This window comes from Rhea pennata, chromosome 2, assembly GCF_028389875.1.
Source record: "Rhea pennata isolate bPtePen1 chromosome 2, bPtePen1.pri, whole genome shotgun sequence".
In the NCBI taxonomy this organism is placed as follows: Eukaryota; Metazoa; Chordata; class Aves; order Rheiformes; family Rheidae; genus Rhea; species Rhea pennata.
The window spans coordinates 36,293,284-36,315,597 of NC_084664.1; the positions used below are offsets into that span (position 1 = coordinate 36,293,284).

Consider the following 22,314-nt stretch of genomic DNA (forward strand, 5'->3'; position numbering starts at 1 on the left):
TGTGAGAGAAATACAGAGATGCAACAGATTTGATTCATTTATCATGGTTAATATTAGAGCTGAAAAAATAAGATGAAAAGAGAAAGGCACACTTCAAAAATCTGTATTTACTTTGTTGTGCCTTTTATGCTGGTATTTTGTATTTATACTGCTTTCTGAAACTTTTTCTAAAAGCATTACCAGAAGGCTTGTCAGTGTTTCATGTATTCTCAGTGAAAGAGCTTGTTCATAGCAGTCCAGAATGTTAACTTATTCATAGATAGTCCTCCTTTAGATTTAGGCTACAAATAATGTTTTAATTTATAACTGAGGAGAATAGTGGCTAATCCAAAATATTTTTGTTTTTGGCCTGCATTGCATTAAAGTATGCACATACACATACACACTTTATAAGTATGAATACTAATGGAAAAAATTCAAACTATCTTTTTTTTCAGGGGTATATGAGTTATAAATCAGTTTTACTTGTGCATATTGGGTATCTTGTGAAACTCGCCTCCTTTTGATACAGCTCTTAAAGTTGTTCAGTCACACAAGAAATTGTCCAAACTTTCTTTATATGACAAGATTTTTGTAAAACTTTTCAGACTTTTTGTGAAGTACTTTAGCCTTACCAATAATCCTTGAGGTATTTATTTTATCCCGTCAGCTGGGTGAGTAGGTAGATATGTCGTGTGCAAATACGTATGCATTTAAAGTACATTGTACATAATTTTCTTTTAATTCCTTGTTAGCGTGTAAGCTTGGAGACTAATAAAATGAATTTAAGCTTAAAAAAAAATAAATCTGTGCAAGGTGTTCAGTATGGAAAGCTTTCGTTTTTCCCAGTAAGCGACACATTTGTCTTCTGTCTATAGATCAGGAAAATTTATTTAAATGTATGCTTTCTCTTTCCTCTACATAGAATTAATACAGACTAGGATTAGGCACTGAGAGAAAGAGTGAAATCAAATTTGATAAAAGACTCACAGCTGAGGTCTCAGTGAAAACCTGTCTTTTTTCTTACAAATGCAAGAAGAGGAGTCTATCATAGTAAATCTTACTTTTATTTGATCTGAATTTACGGTGTTAATGTACGGTATGTAGATTAATCCTTTGAAGCATACTTTTTGGTTATCTAAAAAGCTATGTTAGAATTAGGAGGAGTTAATAATTCAGACTGATAAATTTTGTGTTCAGAAATGGGATTTCTGTATCCCTATGCCTCAGGATGTACAGTAATTGGCACAGAGCTCAATTAACATGCCTTCCTCCCACACCTCTCTTCCTTTTTGATATGGGGTTCAAATAGCAAACTACTTACTCTGAGTATGGGGTCATGTGCATAGTGGGATTCAGTTGTTCAGTATACATACAGTTGACCAGTAAGCTTCAGCTGAGTCTTCCTTGAGGCTTTCAACTGTGTCAAGTTTGGTTATAAAGATGTTCTTAGAGAATTGATGGTGGAAATTAGTCCTTGATGCATGTATGTTCTCTGTCACCGAGCCAAGGGCTGGAGTGGAGCGTGTTCCATTGTAATCTCGGTTTCTCTTAGGGTCTGGAGTCCCAGCTAGAACTCAGTTCTGTTCTTACTTTCTCCTAAGAGTCCCTCTATTTCAACACCTCGTCTCAACTGAGAGCCTGTTTCTGCTGCTCAGTCCCTCTTGCTTTGTTGGAAGGCTGATGCTACTGTGCATTTCTTATATATGTATTCCTAGGTGGCTGCTGACACTTGGGCTTTCGTTAACCGTTATAGTCAACTGTGCCTACCTACTGATTTTGCTGTCCTAACGAAAGGAAATCCTATGCTGTGGTGAGAATTTAAATTTTACCCAGATGGGTCTTTGAACACAGAAAAAGGCTTGTCTTTGGGTGGGTGAAAGAAATATGTGGTAGAGTTCTCACAGATTGTATGTTTTTACCATTTTACTGTAAATAATATGACAAGAGAAGCAACAGTGATCCTAATAGTGTTCCCACTGAAGGAAAAGCATAAGCTTCCTTTTTATTTGAAAACAAAGCATTCAACAGTAAGGAACATCTTTGAGGACCTGGCTTATGCAGTTCTGCTGCCTACCAGGCTATGTGTGTGTTCACTCTGCTTCTTGGTTCTTGTGTGCCTGACTTAGGTTTAGCATGCAAATTCTACAGTCATTAAAAAAAAAAAAAAAAAAAAAAAAAAAAAACACAGTTTAGCAAGTACTCTGTATCTATGTTTCAGGGGCAAAGGTGAGGATGAGATGTAAGTTTGAAAAAGCAATTTTTGGTAGGATACTTAGATTTGATGACCTCTAAATGCCTTAGTTCCATCTATTTCTTGCTTGGTAGGACCTGATATTTTAGAGTAAATTTTTCCTATATGAGTACTTATATCTTCAGCTTTCACTTTTGCTTCTAAAAGATACTTTTCTAAAAGAACAAATTATTTTCTCTGAGGAAAAAAATTATATGAAAAAGTTTTTAGGGCTGCTACTTAAAATATTTATATTGAAGTGTGTTGCCTGTGGAGTTAAGTACTATGAAATTAGGGTTGGAAGGATAAAACTAGAGCTTCCATGATTGACCTTATGTAGGTGACTACCTGTAGGCATAAGATCTACAGCTCAGTAATTGAAAAGGCCAAATATTTTTAATTTGTTAGTGATAAGTCTGAATGATTCAGCAGCTGAAGAATCCACTGTGCTTTTGGGAATAGGTGAAAACACCATGGATTTGGTGCCTTGCTAAATCTAGCATCCTGGCTTGTTCAACTCTGCAGTTTTATAGCAAATTCAAAATAAATGTTTCTTGTTCATTTTTTTCCAGATTTGCTCCTTTCACGCCTACTCATAAGCTAGGGATGTAGGCAACTAATATACATGAAAATTGCTTTTTATCAGAAGTCTTCATCAAAATCATCTTCATACTTGCATATCCAACACATCTTTCCTACTATCTCAATCTCTTAAGATAGTTTACAGCTAATGGGAGCCAATAGGAAATAAATGAGATTGCTAAAGCTTTGTGTCCAGTTCTTAACAATACTCTGCTACAGCGCTGAAGGATAATACTGGGTGATCTGTGGAGACTGCCTGAAGTTTCACAATTTGAACTATATTTGGCCAATGTATTTGATGAATCTTAACATTGAGTCTTCCTTAGTATCTGCAAGTGTTTCATGGGAGGAAGCTTGCTGAAATTGAGATTTCACTTGGAGTTTAATTTCTGTTGCCAGAAATCTTCTCCAACACAAACTTTTTCAGTGTAGTGAGAACAAACATGTGTTCTTGTCCTGTAACTATGAGTGTGTGGATATTGATCATACGCTTAAAAATTACATGGTATAAAAACTTGAACATAATTTATTCAGAGTGTTACTGTCAAATAATTGTAGCTAAGGAAAAAATAACATTCAGAAGCTTTAGCAGTTGAACACTAATTTCTCTGTATAGACTTGAGTGCCACTGTTATCAATTCAAGTATCTGGTGACTCATCCTTTTTGTTCTAGCAAACAAAAATGCAGGTCTTGTCTGTACTGTTCAAAGAGTAGCTTACATGTCTTTGAAAGACAACATTCTTGTCGCTTGTTTCTTAATGCAAATGTTTCTGGAACAAGGGTGAGGTTTGAAAACTCTTATCTTACTAAAACATTGCCCCTCTGAATGATCATTATAATTAAACCCAGAAATGACAAACTCCTCCTGCTGTTTGTAGTTTAGTAAGAATTTTTTCCTAGAAATTAATAAAGAGAAGCCTGTTGAATTGATATACAAAAAGAGGTTCTATAATACATTTAACAAAGCATGTTTCTCTTACCCTCTCCTACCCTCCCACCCAGCCTAACCAACCAATTAAATCCTTTGGATAAATCAAATTGTTTGAAAGTATACATATGAATATTTGAGGTATAGGTAGGTAAACAAGTTGCTTAACTTTCAAAGCTGCTTTCACATGTGAGCAAATATTAGCATTTCAGCTCTGTCTAGGAAGCTGCAAAATGTTGAATGGGAACTACATTTGAAGCCAGCATAATATTTGCAGTATAAACTTAAAAACAGTGAAATGGAGGTACTTAGTCTAGACAATCACAAAAAAAACTGAGATACCCATGGATTATTATTATTTTTTTAATTAAGCCATCTACTGAAGGATGCTCTGGATGAGTTTTAGAGAAATAATGTTTTGTGGTGTTCTAAATTTTGCCCTGTGAATAGAAAGCAGTGAAGAGTTAACCATATAACTAGATACTATAGCAATGTTTACCACGTACCATAAAAGGCAGACACGTAGGCTCTGTTGATGCTTTAAATTTTTTTTTCAAAAAATATTTTTAAATATTTTTGCTTTATCTTACAGTTGGTATTAAAAAGGATACTTAACGGTATTATTTTATTTAATAACCATGTATAGAGATTATTCCCTTAAGGTGGGGAACTAGCAACACTGAAATGTAGAGATGGAAGTTGTGTTCAAAGATTAGAATTACTCCAAGGTGAAGTAATGGTGCCTTATCCCAACTTATGCATATGCACCCCTCCCCCCTTTTGGTCCGTTAATATTCAGGCGCTACCAGTTAACACCTAAGAAAGTTTTAAAGCTTTCCCGGTCAGTGAGTCTGGTAGCTTTAAACATGAGCGACAACGTGCACAACCGAAAGCTGTTTCTGAAAACATCTGGTTTTGGTTTTGGTCACTTAGGATGCAAGTCATCTTTTGAGAGTTTTGTGAACTTTGCATATTAATAAAGGTGCTGCTGTATTCCAAGAATGCTAAAATATGCTTCAGCAGTTTTAATACAAGAATTTGAGAAACCTTTCTTAAACATAACATCAATTTGAGAATATTGTGTCTAGCTGCACAAAACCTGAAAGTCATTTTTGTGAAGCTTAAATGTTGCTCTCAGTAGCTTTTCTGGGATGATAAAGTTTTTATGTAGGGATTTTATCTTTTAATTTGATCATTCTAGACTATACATAGTTCTGAAAGAGTCAGGTAGAAAATAGCTTATTAATATGGAGATATATAAGGAATGTGTTCATTATGCATGCCTTTGTCAGCATAAAGTGCTGAAAGTGCTTATGGTAATTGAGATGAGTACTTTGACCTCAAGGAAGTTTTATAGTTTTACTAACATTATTTTTTAAATTATAAGTACTATCTTGAAGTCTCTCAGAAACAATTTGTATAACCCTTAGAGAATGTGAAGTAATAAATCTTATTATATCTGTAACAGTTCTAGTGTTTATATAACACTATCTAAATTGGTTAGAAACATCTGTGTACTTCTGCAAACAATGTAGCTTGCATGACTGCATTAAGAGTGTGGTATGAATGTATAACTGGGAACTGAGGAATCGTGAAACAGAAGGCAGTTGCATCTGCCTCTGGTCAAGATATAGTGAACATTTAGTTTGAGGACTGTGGACTATATACAGGTTGATTTGTTGGCTTTATTCACCATGAATTTGTGTGGTTGCTAACAGCACTTTGTCTATCAAAGAATAAAAATAATATTACTGTCAAAATCTGAAAGCATGATGTAAGTGTCATTTTTCCTCCTACTCATGGTTTCACAAAGAATTCATTTTTTGGAAGTAAGTGAGTGTGTGCTTAGTGAGAATGTGGTTAAAATACATTAAAAAAATGGTCTTTTGACATAAACTACTCTAGGTAAAATGCAGCATACCAGATGATTTAATTGTTGAAAAATCAGTTCCACTTGAGATAGAGAATGTAAAAAAAAATATTTTCTTGGAATGCAATTATCTATAAAGGATTGAAATTAGAAAGTAGGTGTTGAGAAATGCTGTCTGTTCTGTTACTTTGCTGCTTTTCATAATAGCTTTCATTATGAAGCAATAAAGAAAGTTCAGGGTAAATTCCTGTGTGGGAGAAGGGACATATAGGCCTTCTGATTCTCTTGATATATGCTGCTATGCAACATGCAGAACACTGCAGTACACAGTCTTTGATTGTTCTATTGCTTTTTAGCTGTTGGAGATCTCAACAGAAAATTTTGTGGTAGACCTGTGTATGTGTCTCTGAGCAAGCACAAAGGGAGTTCAAAAGAACAATATTGTGTAAAAACAAACAAACCAAGAATCGTATAGATTATTCACTGCTAAGATAATAGGTACAAGATGAGAATGGTAGGTTTTATGTTGGAAAACAGGGAGGGGGAAAAAGGGCCATTTACCTTATGGAAGACTCTGTAACTGCTTGTCAAGCTCAGGCTGAATTGCCACATGCTCATCTCTGCAAGCTCTGGGCTCACCAACAAAATCCCTTCTAAGGGCTGCGCTTCATGCAACCAGATTTGCAAGAACTCTGTACTTTGTGAACACATTGAACCTGTTGTCTAACATAAGTCTATAATTGAACCTGTTGTCTAATATAAATCTATTTGTTCACCTTATGATAAATAGGAGGGTTGAAGCAGACAGTTAAAAAAAAAAAAAAAAAAACTGGACAGCTGGAATAGTGGGATCTTCTGACCTTTTCTTGTCATCATTTTCACTCCATCTCAGGTGCTACAGTGGTCGTTGCAAGTTTGTAGATAGCTGGGAAAATCTGTGCTGAGGGTACTGTGCAGGCACAATATACTTCAATTCAAATATGTACTCTCCATTCCAGTATGGTAGGTGTTTGATTGCTGCTGGCATCTGCACTATCTGGACTTAGTGCCAGAGTGCAGTAACTCGGAACTGGCAGTTTTAAAGGGCTGGTGGGGATGGACCCAAGTGTTCTCAGGGTAAGAGCTGCCTTGGCAGTATGCTTTTAGGTTGAAAAGATTTGCAAATATGTATTCATTTGAAAAACACTGACATCTGCCTACACAAGCATTGCAAAACACGTAGTTGGTTGGTGCATGTGTGACAGCTGAAAACTTTCTCTGTAAGAGAGGTTAAACAAAAACTGTTATGAATGAGACTTTATTATATAATTTGGAAGGTTATCTTCATGTATATCATACGTAGTTTTATGCTTGTTTGTTTTTCTCAAACTTTAAGTAGTTATAAGTGTTAAAAGGAATGTGTTGGGCCTAGGTTTAAGTTGATTATGATGATAAAGATTTGGATAGATTCCTTTTTTCTTTCTTTCAAAAAAAGTCCTTTTTTTCCATTCTGTCTACTTGCTCTTAGCTGATGCAGTTGGCTGCTTTGCATCTCTAATATTAATGTTATGGAGTATTGCAGAATTTTGTGCTATTTGTGCAAGGCTATTTTGGTCAGTACTTAACTTTTGGGGGTTTTTTTGTTTGTCAGCAGCCATGCAGCAGGTCCTGGATAATCTTACTGATCTACCAACATCAACAGGAGCTGAAGAAATCGACTTGATTTTTCTCAAAGGAATTATGGAAAACCCTATTGTAAGATCTCTTGCTAAGGTATTTCAACTTACTGCTTTGTGTATAATTTGGGAAAGTTTTAACTCTTGTGTAAGCCTGGAATATGGATTGAGGTATAAAAATGGCTTTTATATCAGGTATGTTTTATTACTAGACTTGAAGGCATTCCTGAGCACAGATATAGCAGAACTGGTATTATGTAATGTGTGTGGACTTTGTTTTATTGTTAGATGGAAGATTCTAGAAGAAAAAAAATTCAGAGACTCCAGGAATAGTGTGGTAACATTATTTATAAAGCAAATGTCAAAATACTTAATTAGAAGCAGTTGCTTTTAATATAGTGTTGTGACCACTGTTGTATGCAAGACCTGTATGCCTTCTGACTTTTAGCGTTTTTGCCGAAGATGAAAAGTGAAAGCAATAACCTACTTCTCCTTCATGTCTTAACAAATCTTTTTGACTCAGAAATTCTGACTTTCTGATCAACCCAATGAAATACTCTCTCCATGAAGTGCGTGCCTTTTCCTGGATCTCGGAGTAGTGCCGTGACCTTTGATTAGACACGGGCTATCCTTGGTTGTGACTTTGCACTATCTAAATCTTTTATTCATAGATGATAGTAACCATTTATAAATATTTAAAGGTTATGGATACAAATATTCTTCCTGGAATTAAATCGTAGCTAACCTTGTCAAGAAGTGATGCAGTCTCTATCATACAGCATGTCTTTCTTATTCTTAATTCATGGCTATAAGAAACAGTTCCGTACGTAAAGAAAACAGTTAATTTAAATATAGCTAAATATAGCAATCGCTTTAATATGAATGGACATCTGAAAATAAGTCTAGCCAATCCTCTGGGCAGCCCTGAAATATTCTGTAATTACAACTTGCAAACTTGTGAAAGCTGAAAGATTGATAAATGGGGATTTTGCTGAGTATAAAAATCTGAAAGTGAAAACTTCGCATAAGAATTCATATAAGAATTTACTTCTGTTCAGCTATTCAGAAAACATTGAATAAAGTAGAAAAATGCATACTTAGAAATAATTGAGGTGTTTTCACCAGTTAGTGAGATGACTGCTGAGAGTACTGAATTTACAGGAGTAAATAAAAGCACTTTCTTGCTTAGAGTTGTTTCCAATTTCAATATCTGCTGCATAATTCATCTTTAATATTTATCATCAACAAAATACTCATTACAAAAGGATATTTTCTTTCTTATCTCTTGATATTTGTACTTTTATGGCCAATTACAATTATGGGGAATTTAATGACTAGCAGATATTTCTTTTAAAAAAGTACTGGTAGTGGAAGCACGAATTCTTAACTATAAACTTGCTTTATTTAGGACGCTGAAATGTTTTAACTGTCGTCACATAGTGACACTTTTTTTTTTTTATTTCAGAATTAAATTCAGAAAATCAGTCTAGCCAGTGGAACTAAATAAGGGAACATCAAAAAGACAACAAATTTCATGAAGTTCATCAATACCAATTTCTTTCTCTCTAAAAGCTTATAAACCTTTTTTTTTTTTTTTTTCCTGCTAGAACTAATTTTAACAGACTTGACAATTTTTAGGACTCTGAGATGGCTAGGTTATTTGTGAAGGTTTGATTCAGACTAGGCCAGAACTGTAAAAGCCTTTTCACTTTCTTTTATTAGTCAGCTATTAAGGATAATCATTTTGTAAAGTATTGCAAAAAGGACGTAAAAGAAACTTAAATGTGCCATGAGTAATACAAGCTGACTTTTCTTTCAGGCTTAAAAAAAAAAAGGAAGTGGCAAGTAATAAGCACGTTTTTTAGTTTATAATAATATTTTGCAATGCATTTTGACTAATCTTTTAAAGATGCATTGAATTTTTTCCATTCTTCTGTCTAGAATAAAGTCATCAAGGTAGAAATTACAGACCTTTTGGGGGAGATGTTCTTTGTACACATTCTCCTCTCCCCTTCTCGCATCCCCTCCTCTTCCCTCTCCCTCTTCCTCCCCAGTGTTTAGGATGTCAGACTGTTGGAGTCAAATGTTCAAATAATGACTTGACAAGTATAATAAATAATGAATTTTTTAAAAATTAGATTCAATCTGTTCACCATTTCAGAAATGATGAACTGACCCCCCCCAAAAAAAAAACCAAACAAAAAACAAGTTCTAAGTTAACTTTTTTAATTCTTACCACTCCATATCCTACTAATCCCTACTCTATCCCAACTGAATGAGAGCTTAACTAATGAACTTCCTATTCCGCTGTATGTGCATAGCCTTAGTTTGGGGTTTGAGGTGGGAATGTTTGTGTTTAGATTAAACTCTGTGATAGTATTTTAAAGAAAAGGAGTGGGAAAGGGAAAACGTATAATTCAGATTCTTTAATCTTGTAACTTTTTGCAGATGGAGTATCTTCAGAAGTTTAAAGATTTGTAGTTTTTTTGAAGTAAACCTTAAAAGATACTGTTTACTGTACGTATTACGTACAACAGAGTTAACAACAACGTAGCATTCATGTATTAAGGAGAATGTGCGTAGATGCCAAGCTCTTAGTGAGTGTGGGTAGTGGAAAATACTTGAGTTGTCTTTCTCTGTTAACTGTTCTGCAGTTTGATCATCGGTCCTGAAGAAATACCACCTTGCAGATATCAAGCAGAATTTAATAGTTGGGTGATTTCAGGGGACAAAAAGTGTTCTTTTCTAATTTTTAGCAAAATTTTATTTTAATTTGTTTTTAAAAGCACTAGGAATGTAGATGGATGTGTTTGCCTTCAGTTACATATGTGTGGCGTATATATGCGACACGCCTAAATTTATTTGATTTTTTTCTGTTTTTTAACCTGCACAGCAATTGTTCTTTGAACTACTTGTTGTTACCATATTGTAAATAACTCTTAATTAAATGTTAAGAATCTTGCATATTTTTGGCCTCATATGATTCCCTAATTTTATGATATAGCACTGTCTGCAATAAATAAGCAAAGCATTTGGATTTGTGAGATGTTCCTCTTGCCACTCAAAGCTCTTACCTTTCAGTGAATTCAGGTATCTGCTATAGGGAAGGGTTATGTCTTCAGCAATAGCTCTAGAAAGAGGTGAAAAATTATGCAACTTTCCTTCAAAATTTAGCTTTCTGAAGATATTTGAGTGGGAGGATCCTCAGATAAATGCTTCTCATTCAGATTTTATTTTTTGTTCTGAGCAGATCCCTGAGCTGCTTTTTTGCTCTTCCAGAACATGTACTTCACTGGGTTCTGAAGCAGAAAAGATCTGAAGTGCTATGCTATTCAGAGAGGACTGTTGAGTGTATATGCCTCACACAGAGGTTACAGGAAAGAGACATGCAAGCATCTCTTGACAGGTGCTGCTTAGGGAGTTTGTCAGGTCATGCAGTTAAGCTTGCAAAATTCTTCAGCAGTTCTGAAGATAAAATACAGCTAGCTTTTATGTAACAGTTCTTCAGCTTTCTTGCTGAAGGATGCACCAAAAAATTAATGAAAAAGTTATATGAATTGGAAGTACTATTTATTTGAAATTTATAGTATAATATATTTATTTTATTTACAGGCTCATGAAAGGTTGGAAGATTCTAAACTGGAGGCTGTCAGTGACAACAACTTGGAGTTGGTGAATGAAATTCTTGAAGACATCAGTCCCTTAGTAAATAAAGATGAAAATATTGCAGAATTAGTTGGAATACTCAAGGAACCTCATTTTCAGGTGCCACTCTTTCCTGTATACTGCCCATTTATTAGATTAGTGTACATATACAGATCTAGGTATAATAATAAAACTAAAACAACTGCAACCTATCAAACAAAAATAGTTGCAGCAAACTGTCTTACCTAGGATTTTACTCTCACTGAAAGGTAAAGCAGAAGCCATGTGGGGTCACGAATGAGTAGAATTTTATTTTCTCAAATATATTTTCATTCATTGTATTAAAGTCAGCTTGGTCAGAAATGTAGTGTCTGCATATGCACTGGAGATTTCTTAAGATACCATTAAAAATCCACTGCAGGTTCTGTCCTTCTTAGCATTTCCAGATGGTCTCAGTTCCTGATTCTGACCATTCTGCACTTCTCTTAAACTCTTTACATTTATACTCATATGTAAGATGTACAGTTCACAGAGTGAATGATCCTGATTCTGTTATGACAAGAGGTCTGTACTGCAGCTTAAGTTGAAAGTTCTGCATCCCTCTTCCTGTTGCTTTACGTTATGCAAATTAAATGTTGACATACACTTGTCAAAAGCAAACTTTCTTCATAGCTGGCATATTGTTACCAGGTTCCATACTGGCCCTTGACATTTCAGGATGATAAGCTCTATAAATTTTTAGTGTATTTTGGACTTTATAGCCAGGCTTCCACTGAGTTTAGTATTTAGCTATAGGTTTCTTATAGAAGAACATAAGCAAACTTTTTCCATAGTATGAATGCGCCTCTTTTGGCAGACAGGTACAGAATAATGAACATCTTTAGGCATGTGAGTTTAAACATATGCTTTTCTAAATTTCAGTTACACATTGTGCACATGTAGCAAAGAGTTGCATTAAGGTTTAAAGTCTGATAGACACCAGAAATGCTATATTCCTGCCCTCCATTTTTCCATCTTTTAACGAATATTTTTATCTACTTGAGAGCCTGCCTTCTTATCCTGTAGTAGCTTTGTTTCTCTAAGAGACTTCAGTAAGGGATGCTGTCAAATGCCTGTTGGAATTTGAAGTATACTGTCAATTTTATCTGTGCCTATGCCATGTTTGGTGACTCTTCCACAGAACAATACTACATTTGTGAAGTGCGACTTCCCTTTATTAAAGTTGCATTGATGATTTCCCACAATCTGTTTTCTCCAATAATTCTGTTTTTTACAGAAACTTTTTCTCATTTGCATAGTATAAATATCAGACCTACTGGTGTGTGGTTGGTTTGCCTCTTCCCTGGAAAACATTTTAGAAATTGATAAATTTATTGCATGCTATGAATAAGATTGTGCGCTCTTTCTTTTATTGTACTGTGGAGTGAGTCATGGATGTATAAGAGAAGTAAGCTATTTTTGGGGTTTCCTACTTCATTTGCCGCGAATCTTGCATTGTACACAAAGAGTCAGATAGGAAGTTAAAGGAAAAGATTAATGGCTAATATCCTTTAAATGCTGTCTTGGAGAGCTATTCTATCTTTCACTGGGTCAGAACTAGACTTTTTAAGGAAGATTGAGGCTATTTTACTTCTGTGTTTTTTTTTTTTCTTTTTTTCTTCTCCTGAGTGCCTGCTATGAAACTGTTAGTCTCATTTGCAGAAACAATGAGCAGCTGTGGCTGCTGCATACAAAGAAAAAAAGCAGTTAGTTACTTTTTAAAAATTCTTCTGATATGATTTATTTTGGAAACCTAAAATTAGGGTGTGCTTTTTGGTGCCCAATTCTGTGCTTCAGTTCCCCATCTGGAAGCATGCTGTAAAAACAACTGAGTGCAAAGTAGTAGTATTTCAAGCAAGCCTTTATTTAACTGATATCATAGTCATGACAACTCTAGAAGAGCTTCCAAGAAGATGTGCAGACCAGAATGTGAATGCAGTATTCTTTCTGAGGCTTGGGGAGGCTATATGTTCCTCTGTAAAGAGGCAACAGAAAATTAACTAACTGCTCAAGAATTAAGTACATGCTATCCATTCTACCCTACTTATTGTAGGGAGGAATATTTCAAATTCTACAAGAAGGGACTTGAAGAAAGGAAAAATAAAATGTGATTTCGAATTACAGAAAATGTATTTTGCATCCTTTTTCTAGGGCAGTAAAGATGCACAGTAAGCCACTGTTCCATAAGTTGACTTAAGTTTCATGGACAGTATTATGTAACTGTGTTAGAAGCTCATTTTATGTTTTACAAGTGAATGGTACTATTTTATCACAGCATCATCTGAACCATTGCTACCTACCTGAACATACAGGTTTCAAAAGTGATATACAATTCATCAGTGTAGTACCTTATTTTAATGTATTATTTAGTACTAAAAATACTCAACTACGGAACTTACCATTTAGGAGGTAAACCTTTCTTTTTTCACAGTTCTCCAGAATATATGTGGGCGGGGAGGGAGAATATACGGGGTAGGGAAGGCTGGCTTTTTAAGTAAAGGTACGTGTATGGTCATACACTACTATGATTGTCTGTCACTCCCATTCATCTTTTCTCCTTTCATATCTCTCTTTTTCCTCCCTTCCACTTCTTAGCTTTTTGACTAATTTTAACCAAACTTTTCAGGGGATCAAAGTGTGGAAGATAATAGGTTCTTATGAGTTGCACAGCATTGATGGCTGACCATCAGGCCAGTAAGAATCAGCCAACTGCACTGCATGGAAAAAGAGAGCCAGCCAGACTTGCTGGAGAGGAGGAAAGGGTGCCTTGAGGGAAAGAGTTGAAAGTATTGTACTACTGGGGTGGTGAAAGAAAGATGAGAGAGGTGCAGAAAAATCACTTATGCCGCTTCTGGAATAACTTGTTCAGTTACTTTCACCTTTCTAGGAGTTTAGACAAGCTATTCATCCTAAATAGTAGCTTGCAGTGACAGTAAAATACTTGATCTGAAAAGCAGACAATATTTTCTCCTAATAGTTAGCTTTCTAGTGGCTACTCATACCTTAAAAATAAGTTTCATTTAGGAAAAATAATCTTTAGCTGCCTCCTAGACAGATCTTAATTTATAGACACTCCCAGACACTCATGCCTCCTTATCAACCTCCACTGATTTCTCTAAGACCTTAAATGATTCTGTCACTGTGCCAGAGTAACATTTAAAAAAAACACCCTTTTTTGTGTGTAAATCAGCGGAATGTTTGCTGCTGATGATTCATATTTTTAAACAGTATTGTCAGAGAAAACTAGCACATACTTAGTGCTTGAAAGGAGAGGGGAAAGGTTTTAAGCACTTCTGAGACCAGAAGCATTAAAAAATGAGTCCTGAGTTTGAGAACACTGAGTTCTTTTGCCTCTGTGCATCTCCCCCTACTGCCCCACCCCACAAAATTGCAAATTAATTGTTCTGGTGGAACATAGTAGGGAAGTGGTTATTATACAGGGACGAACAATGCCTCGTAACTTGATCATGCTGAGATTTTGTTGTGTGGTTGGGAGGATTAGGGGAACCAAATTCTTGAATTTGAACTTGCTGAGGAGAGCTGTTGAGCGTGTTTAATGTTTCTAGGCTTACTGAATTATGAACTACATACTATTTTTTTTAAAAAACTGCCAAATAAGTAAGCTACAGAGAACTGCTTAAAGAAGTGAATATAGTCTAACCTTGTGGACTGTGTAATGACAGTATCTTGCAAAAAGAGGCCATAATGTCTGCCATAGAAATATGTCCATTGTGCCATTCTATTTTGATATGCAGAGAGTTCTAAGCATAGACTTTGTTTCTGTGAGAACATTTCTTCAGCTATCCAATCTTGGATAGCCTGCTGATGCTGTGTAAGTATACTGTATGGAGGAAACTTTGAATTGTCTTTTGAATATTGATTATTTAGTCCATGCCATTTTGCAGGCTCTGATAGTGGTTTTGTAAATATTCTGATGCCAGTATGGAAAAGGTTGGATTTCAGGGAAGCTCTGGAGTTGCAGGTTACTACTGTTTTTCAGATGTTGTAAGAAAGAAGGAAGTGAAGTCCATGCTTCACTTGAAGACATTCACCATGAATTCTATTGGAAGTATTTCTCCAGTCACTCAACCATACTGCTGAAATAAGAAGGTAATTGTGATCAACATAAAATTTTGGAGAGTAGTCGACAATGGATACAAGCTCATGGACTCTGTTACCAAGTGACTTTGTTTCTTAAATGTTCTTCATGACTATGTCCCATGCTTTGACTGGACTGGAAACAGCCTGCTAAAACTAGTATAGATTCTTGAGTCTCAGAGGTGAAAGTTAGGTATGGAAGGGTAATAAATGGACTGTAGTTTGTTTTTTTTTTAAAAAAAACTGAAACTCATTCTTAAAGCATTTTATCATTGTGGGCAGCAAATTACTGTCACCAGTAGTTCTTCCGTGACTCAGCTATCATGTAAATAGCGTGAAAAAGATACTGTGGTTGAGAGATACTAAATGAGTTGAGCAGTTGAAGAAATTCATGCTTATCCATAAAACTGAATGCATTATTATAATGCATTATAATCAGAATGTGGGTGAAGGGATCAGTCTTTAAGAAGGGAAGAATCTTGTGGAGCATGTTAATTTGAAATGAATAGCTCAGGATGTTCAGTAGTCATTCTTGAGTATGGATCAGATTATATTCTGTTAAGTACACTACCATTATGGGAGGGAGGGGTACGTAACAGGCATGGTTATATGTGAGGCTCCGTAAGAAAATGTAATAGTTGGATGATTTATGGCAAGAAGGTTTTAGGCTAGCTTGTTCTAGTATGTGACTAAAAAGAAAACTGTATTTTACTGATGCGTCTACTTGGTGTTGTCTAGTAATATATCAAAACGTGTAGCTAATACTAGCTGGTTTGATTTTGAAAATGTAGAAGGATCCAAAATGTTGCTTGCAAACATAGGCAAGCCAGAGATTTGCTACCCTTTTTTCTGGACTGGATACATCTTGGATAATGAAGAACTAGAAATTGCTACCATCTGACAGCTGCTTGATTTAAATAAATGATTGTTTTTCCTATTCATTTGATTTGGTTTATGTCCACAGTATCTGAACAGTCACAATAACCAGCTGCCTTTACAGCTTTAAAGGAAATGGCATAAACAGTGTTACAATTTCTTCTAATCTCAGGTTGAAGTATCAGCAGGGTCACTACATAGTTTATTTTTGGAGGGCAAATGAAAATAACTGTTCAGGTTTGTGATGCCTTGCAAGGCTTGTTTGTTGAGCTTAGCACTAACTGAGTGTGATTGCAGAGCTTTTAGGTTGGAGGTTGGCTTACAGAAGGATGGAGCAGAATACATGGCAGAATTGTTAAACTGAAACACTTAAAGGTCACCTGCTCCGAAACACTTAAAGGTCACCTGCTCCACTTTCTACTACTGTTTGCTGCTTTTCTCTGGCATATGCGTGTTGCTGCCACTGCTAGTTCCTATGGTATCCTGTTCTCTGTTCCTTCTCTAGCTACTTACTTGATGCCCAATCAGTAACTAGCTTATGACCATATCTCATCAGGTCACTGTTTGAAACAAAGTTCTGTATGTTATTTGAGGCAAGATAGGCCCTTATATGCATCACCCCCATTTGTTTGCCTTTCCCTTCCTATACCCGTCAATGAGACTCTGATGCAAGACACTTTATCTTGAATATCGTATGTGGTGGTTATAGTGTTCCCCTTTTTCCTCTTTTAAGACAAAGTCTCCAGTGTAGTTTCGCCTGTTTGATTTCTTGTTTAATCTGTATGTATTTTCTTAGAAATTTTTTCTTAAACTAGACTTTCTTATAAAAGACGCTTTAAATTTTCTTCCAAAGATGCTTACATTTATTTGGATTTACACCTTTTGGTCTGTACTTATATATGTGGACTAGTGAAAACATAGTTAACTCTAAGGTCTGAGCTCTTGTCTTCCAAAAAGTGAAGTATGTCAGCTTGGATTCATTATAACTTATTTGGGGCTAGAATTCTGCTTTGGTTTTATGCAAGCAGAAAGTACTCATTCTGCAGATTGCCAAAAACCTTTGCATACCTATAATTATCTTTAATTTATAGTTACTTCCAAGTTACTGTAGAAGAAATTTTATTACATTAAATGCAAGTTATCTAATGATAAGTTATCATCAACTCATGATGAGTTTTTTTTTTTTTTTTGACAGTTTGTTGTACTTTAACTGTTTGCTTGGATACAATCTCACTAGGTGAAAGATTATTTACATATACCTTTTTCATCTTCTTCCGTGTAAGTTAACATATTCCTCTCAAATTAATTGCATTTCTGCTATAATTCCTTAAGATAAAGTGCTCGTGTTTGCAAAAGAGTGTATTTGTCAAGGTAGTAGAGTGATCAGGCCATGTGAGTACTTACATTTCATATGAACATGAAAATTAATATTTGCTGTGTCTGTGCGAAGTAAGAGTTTTAATCTCTAAGTAGGCAGTTTCAGTGGTCAGTAAGCATTAAATCCTTTTGAGTATTTCATAATATATAAAAAATGCTTTTTCTGTTCCCTTGCAGTCACTTTTGGAAGCACATGATATTGTAGCTTCAAAATGTTATGATTCCCCTCCTTCTAGTCCAGAAATCAATAATTCTTCAGTGAACAACCAGATCGTTCCAGTAGATGCTATTCGTATCCTTGGTATTCACAAAAGAGCAGGAGAACCGCTGGTAAGTAACTGCAGATGAATGTGTCTTTAAAGTGTAAGTGAAAGTGTTTGCATCTGCTTAATTTATTGCATTAAGTTTTTGATTCTCTCCTTTATCGTGATGTGTAATTTAAGAGGTGAGAGGACCAGTATTGAGAGGTTGAAATAGGAAGATACCTGTGTGTTCTCTATGCTGTTCCTTTTAAGAATTTATGATAACGAGTAGACGGTCACTAGGCAGAATGATCTGGTAGCATAACTGCCTAACATGACGTCTGTTTGGTCCTAATACAGAATGACAGAATTGCAGTCAAGAGCAATACAGTCATAGTTCAGTCATACAAAAACCTTGTTTGAAAGCACTTTTGTGTCACTTGACACTTACTTATATATTAGGAACTTTTACAGAGTAGTAACTATTACTGTCAATGTTTTCTTGCAGGGAGGGAGGTGGAATATCCCATAGCAATATATTTTTGCTTGAGGTAATGGTAAAACGAAAGTGGAATTCAAACAATGGTAAACTAGGTATCATGTACTTCTTTCAGGGTGTTACATTTAGAGTTGAGAACAATGATCTGGTAATAGCACGAATCCTGCATGGCGGAATGATAGATCGACAAGGTCTTCTGCATGTAGGTGACATCATTAAAGAGGTAAATGGCCACGAGGTTGGAAACAATCCAAAAGAATTGCAGGAACTGCTGAAAAATATTAGTGGGAGTGTCACTCTGAAGATTCTCCCCAGCTATAGAGACACTGTTGTTCCTCAACAGGTTAGTAGTGCACTTCTAAAAATTCTGTCAGAACGATTCTGTTTGGTACTTTATTGCGTAAAATTACTGTAAGATTTTGGATTAGCCATGATTTGATTGTTTTTGTACAAATAATGTTAACAGGAAGGCTAAAAGGTAGATATCTGTATTTCCCTTTAAGTACATATTGGAAACTGGAATTTTCAGTAGATTCAGATCACACACAGAAGCTTGCTTAAAAAAAATCATATTAGAATCTAAGTCTGATAGGCATTTGTGTAATTTAAAGCATGTTTCTTTGGCACTTAGTAACTTCCCATGACCTAGCCACAAGCATACTAAACTGCTGTAAACTGCATGTGTTTAACATGATCAAATTTCCAAGTAATCCATTTCACAGAGTTCAGAAATGTACTGAATTTAACAGACTGGCTTGATGTATATGACTCACTGACTTTAGGTTGGAACTTGGTGGCTGTTCCTTATCCTTTTGTTGTTGCTGTGCTCTGTTGATTTCTCCATTGCAGAAGTAACTGTTGCTCTAAATCAATGCATCCGAAACAAGTTTAGGTAGTGGGTCTTAATGTCCACAATTTTAATAGACTGTGCTTACACTGACCAGATGCAATACGAATGTGTTGTATTTGAGGCAGGTACACTGTTTCATTTTGACTTTTTTCTGCCAGCTTGGATAACAAAGATGTCTTTGGCCTACTGAAGTACTTCACTGTTTCTTTCCCTGCATCAAATTTAAGCCTTAAGCAGTCACATCTTATTTGTTTTAAAACCTTGAGGTTGTGGCAAAATTAATACTTAAGACTCCACAGACCTTGAGGGCACTGCTCACGTTCTGAGAAATGTGTAAGTTTTTGAATAACTTAATGTCAGAATACTAATTGAGATGTGTATATTGAAATGCAAAAATGAATGTTTTGTAATACACTGTCCAAACAGAACAGTTGGCTTTTTATTTTTGTCATAAAGCTCCTTCAGCCAAGGTTTGCACTGGAGATTAATTTTACTCTCTCAGATGGTATACTATTTGTGATGTTTTTTCCTCCTATAAATTGTGTTTTACTTGCCAAATGCAAATTTGATCATGTCAAACTTTCTAGACTCTAAGTAAAGGCATTACTTCAGCTTGACAGATAAAGTAGCAGGAATGTGTTTTGTATTCTTTAAACTTTGTAAATTTTTATGCATTTCAGGTTTTTGTGAAGTGTCATTTTGATTATAATCCATATAATGACAACCTCATCCCATGCAAAGAAGCAGGTTTGAAATTTTCTAAAGGAGAAATTCTTCAGATTGTAAACCGGGAAGATCCAAATTGGTGGCAGGTTGGTAAAACAATAAAATAAAAAAATTATATAAAAAAATATATAAATTTGAGAGCTTCAGTGGTTGCCTTACTAGGAAACTCTAAGTAATGAGCTATTTATATATATATATAAAAAAGTAGATTGTAATCCATTTTCAAGCTAATAACAAGATATCAAAAATTGAAATGCAATCTATACTATTCAATTTTCAGTAGCATATGTAATACTATCCTTTTTCTATTGCCACTATTTATTTGTCTTTGTTCTTGTATCATAAGCCTAGACCTTTCAAAATCAGTTTTAAGTGGACAATTTCTAGCAGAAAGTCTTAGATTGACTATAATAATTGTGGTAAGCCTTCCCTGACAGTGACTGTGGAAGAAGTGGGACTCCTTCCTGAGTGCTCAGAGTTGAGGAGAGAGGGGGGGGTGGAAATTAACCCTGTGGATTTGAAGGGGAGGTGAGAAAAGTTATTTTAGAGAAGCTGTGTCTTTTATTTCCACAGTGGTGGTCACTGTCTGTGAGCTGTAACATGCATGTTCATAAGCAGTGTTTGGGATTTTTAAATAGTAACAGTTCATCCTGCTTTAAGGTTCTATTTCTGCGTTCAGTCCTTCAGTAGAAAGGTAATCCAACACTTACGCTATCTTTTTTTTTCCAAAACACAATGCTTACAATTAAACATCATCAGTACCTTTGAATATAAGATAAGTGAACTTTCAAGACACTTTCATGACACTTCTCTCAACTGAGATGTTCAAAATTGCAAGTGACAGTGGCAATTCAGGCTAAGATTTTAGCATTATTTATTTCCCTTTCCACCCCTATATTGCTAACCCTGTGCTAGGTAACAAAGGATAGTGGCTCAAACATGACTTAAATGAGCAATATATATCTATATATTGCTCTGAAGAGCAACAGAAATATTTGAAAACACTTCAGTGGCTGCTGCTGAATTCCGTTGCTTGTAAGTGACTAAGAAAGAAAGAAGAGGGTGGGGGAAGCTGCAGAAAATTTGGTACTGCTAAGGTAATTAGTTTTGGAAGTTAGATGCTCTGAAACTCCAGAGTAGTTTGAAATAGCTTATGTGCTGTCTTTTGTGTTTTTTTTTTTTTTTTTCCAAATTTCTCTAGCTTTTAATGTGACAGAAGCCAGTGAAGTAAATCAAAAGGTCTCTTAAACAGCCTCTATGAGTTTGAGGGGATGGGGGGAAATCTGTTAAGCCAGTATAGTGTATAGCCAGTAATTCTGTGCAGATTACACCAATGGAACAAAAGTTATTGGACAGTCAAGAAATACTAGACTTTTACTGAAAACTTGCTAACTGTAAAAATTCAGTTAATCACTAATAGATAAAAGAATGCAACTTGAAAAGCATACAGTTCCTGTTAGCAAGAGACAGGTCTATCTGTTACAAAGAAGAAAAAGCACAACATTTCATAACTGTGTTTATATGAATTAAGCTTGCTGAGCATTGGTCCTGCCATGGACTAATTAATTTATAAATGATGTCGATAGAGAATGTTAGCCAAACTTTGATTACCAGGAATACTTATTAACTAAGATTTAAATCTGTAGTGCAGAAGCTTGAAGGAATGATTAGATATGTTAATGAAATGCCTGTTTGTGAAATGACAGTTAAAAAGTTTTACTGGAACCTGTTTGGGGCAGCACAAGAATACAAAATAAGTCTGTGTACTAGAGAGTCCTGAATTTTGCCACTTGAGAGTTCAGCATTTGGAGCTATGGAAGTCCATCTAGTATTTTTATGCCAAAGGTTTATAGCTCTAGAAGGTTATTAACTGAACAGGAATCAGTAGTGAAACTTCTGTCTCTTTTATCTAAGCTCTTTGAATATTAATACCTCAGTGCCAAGCTACTGTTACTGTAAGACAAAATTCTGGAGTCCACATGTGAATTTGAATTTCTAAGTCTCGGTAATAAAAGTGTCAACTCTCACCATTGAGAAACTGACAGCATACTGGCACCATACTGGCAGTATGAAAGTCAGTCATCAAAATGTTAATGAGAAAAGTGCTTCTCACAAGTTACCTATATTTTTATTAATGGTTTTTCCAGGCTAGTCACGTCAAAGAAGGAGGAAGTGCAGGACTTATTCCTAGCCAGTTCCTCGAAGAAAAAAGAAAGGCATTTGTTAGGAGGGACTGGGACAACTCAGGTGAGATTTAATGAATTTCAGGAAAATACTTTGCACTGACTACATTTTTTTTTCCTTTCCTGCCATTACAGGAACTCAAAATTGCTATATGAGAATACTCAATATTGGTAAATGCTAATTATTCTATTTGAATAGCTTTGATTTTTGGCTTAAGGACAAAAGTAAAATATGCACTTGGTTGTCATAGATAAATGAATCACTTTTGCCACCTGCTGATGAAAAGCTAAATGAGATGGGAAAGCCATAGAATTAGCTATTTTTTTTTCTTTTCAGCACATATTATATTTATATATATATATATATATGTCTGTGTGTGTGTGTATGTATGTATATATAAAAAGCTAATATAGTAAATGTATTTCAAGGATTTTTCTGGAATTTTTTAGAAAGCTTTCTTGATAAACTAAGTTTTTCTCAGTGTTTTGTTCTTACTATACCATTTAATGTGTGAAAATAGATGTTATTTT

The 22,314-nt window shown here is 35.2% G+C and overlaps 1 protein-coding gene across 1 annotated transcript in view; it reads left to right on the top strand.

The window, feature by feature from the left end:
• The window catches only part of PALS2 (protein associated with LIN7 2, MAGUK p55 family member), a 53,228-nt gene that overhangs the window by 24,403 nt on the left and 6,511 nt on the right, over nucleotides 1–22,314 (top strand). The window contains exons 2-7 of the mRNA XM_062567811.1: nucleotides 7,227–7,345; nucleotides 10,861–11,013; nucleotides 17,461–17,613; nucleotides 18,140–18,367; nucleotides 19,555–19,686; nucleotides 21,748–21,847. Of these exons, the coding sequence (XP_062423795.1) occupies nucleotides 7,229–7,345; nucleotides 10,861–11,013; nucleotides 17,461–17,613; nucleotides 18,140–18,367; nucleotides 19,555–19,686; nucleotides 21,748–21,847 (883 nt within the window). The 5' untranslated portion in view covers nucleotides 7,227–7,228. The remainder of the gene's footprint in view (nucleotides 1–7,226; nucleotides 7,346–10,860; nucleotides 11,014–17,460; nucleotides 17,614–18,139; nucleotides 18,368–19,554; nucleotides 19,687–21,747; nucleotides 21,848–22,314) is intronic.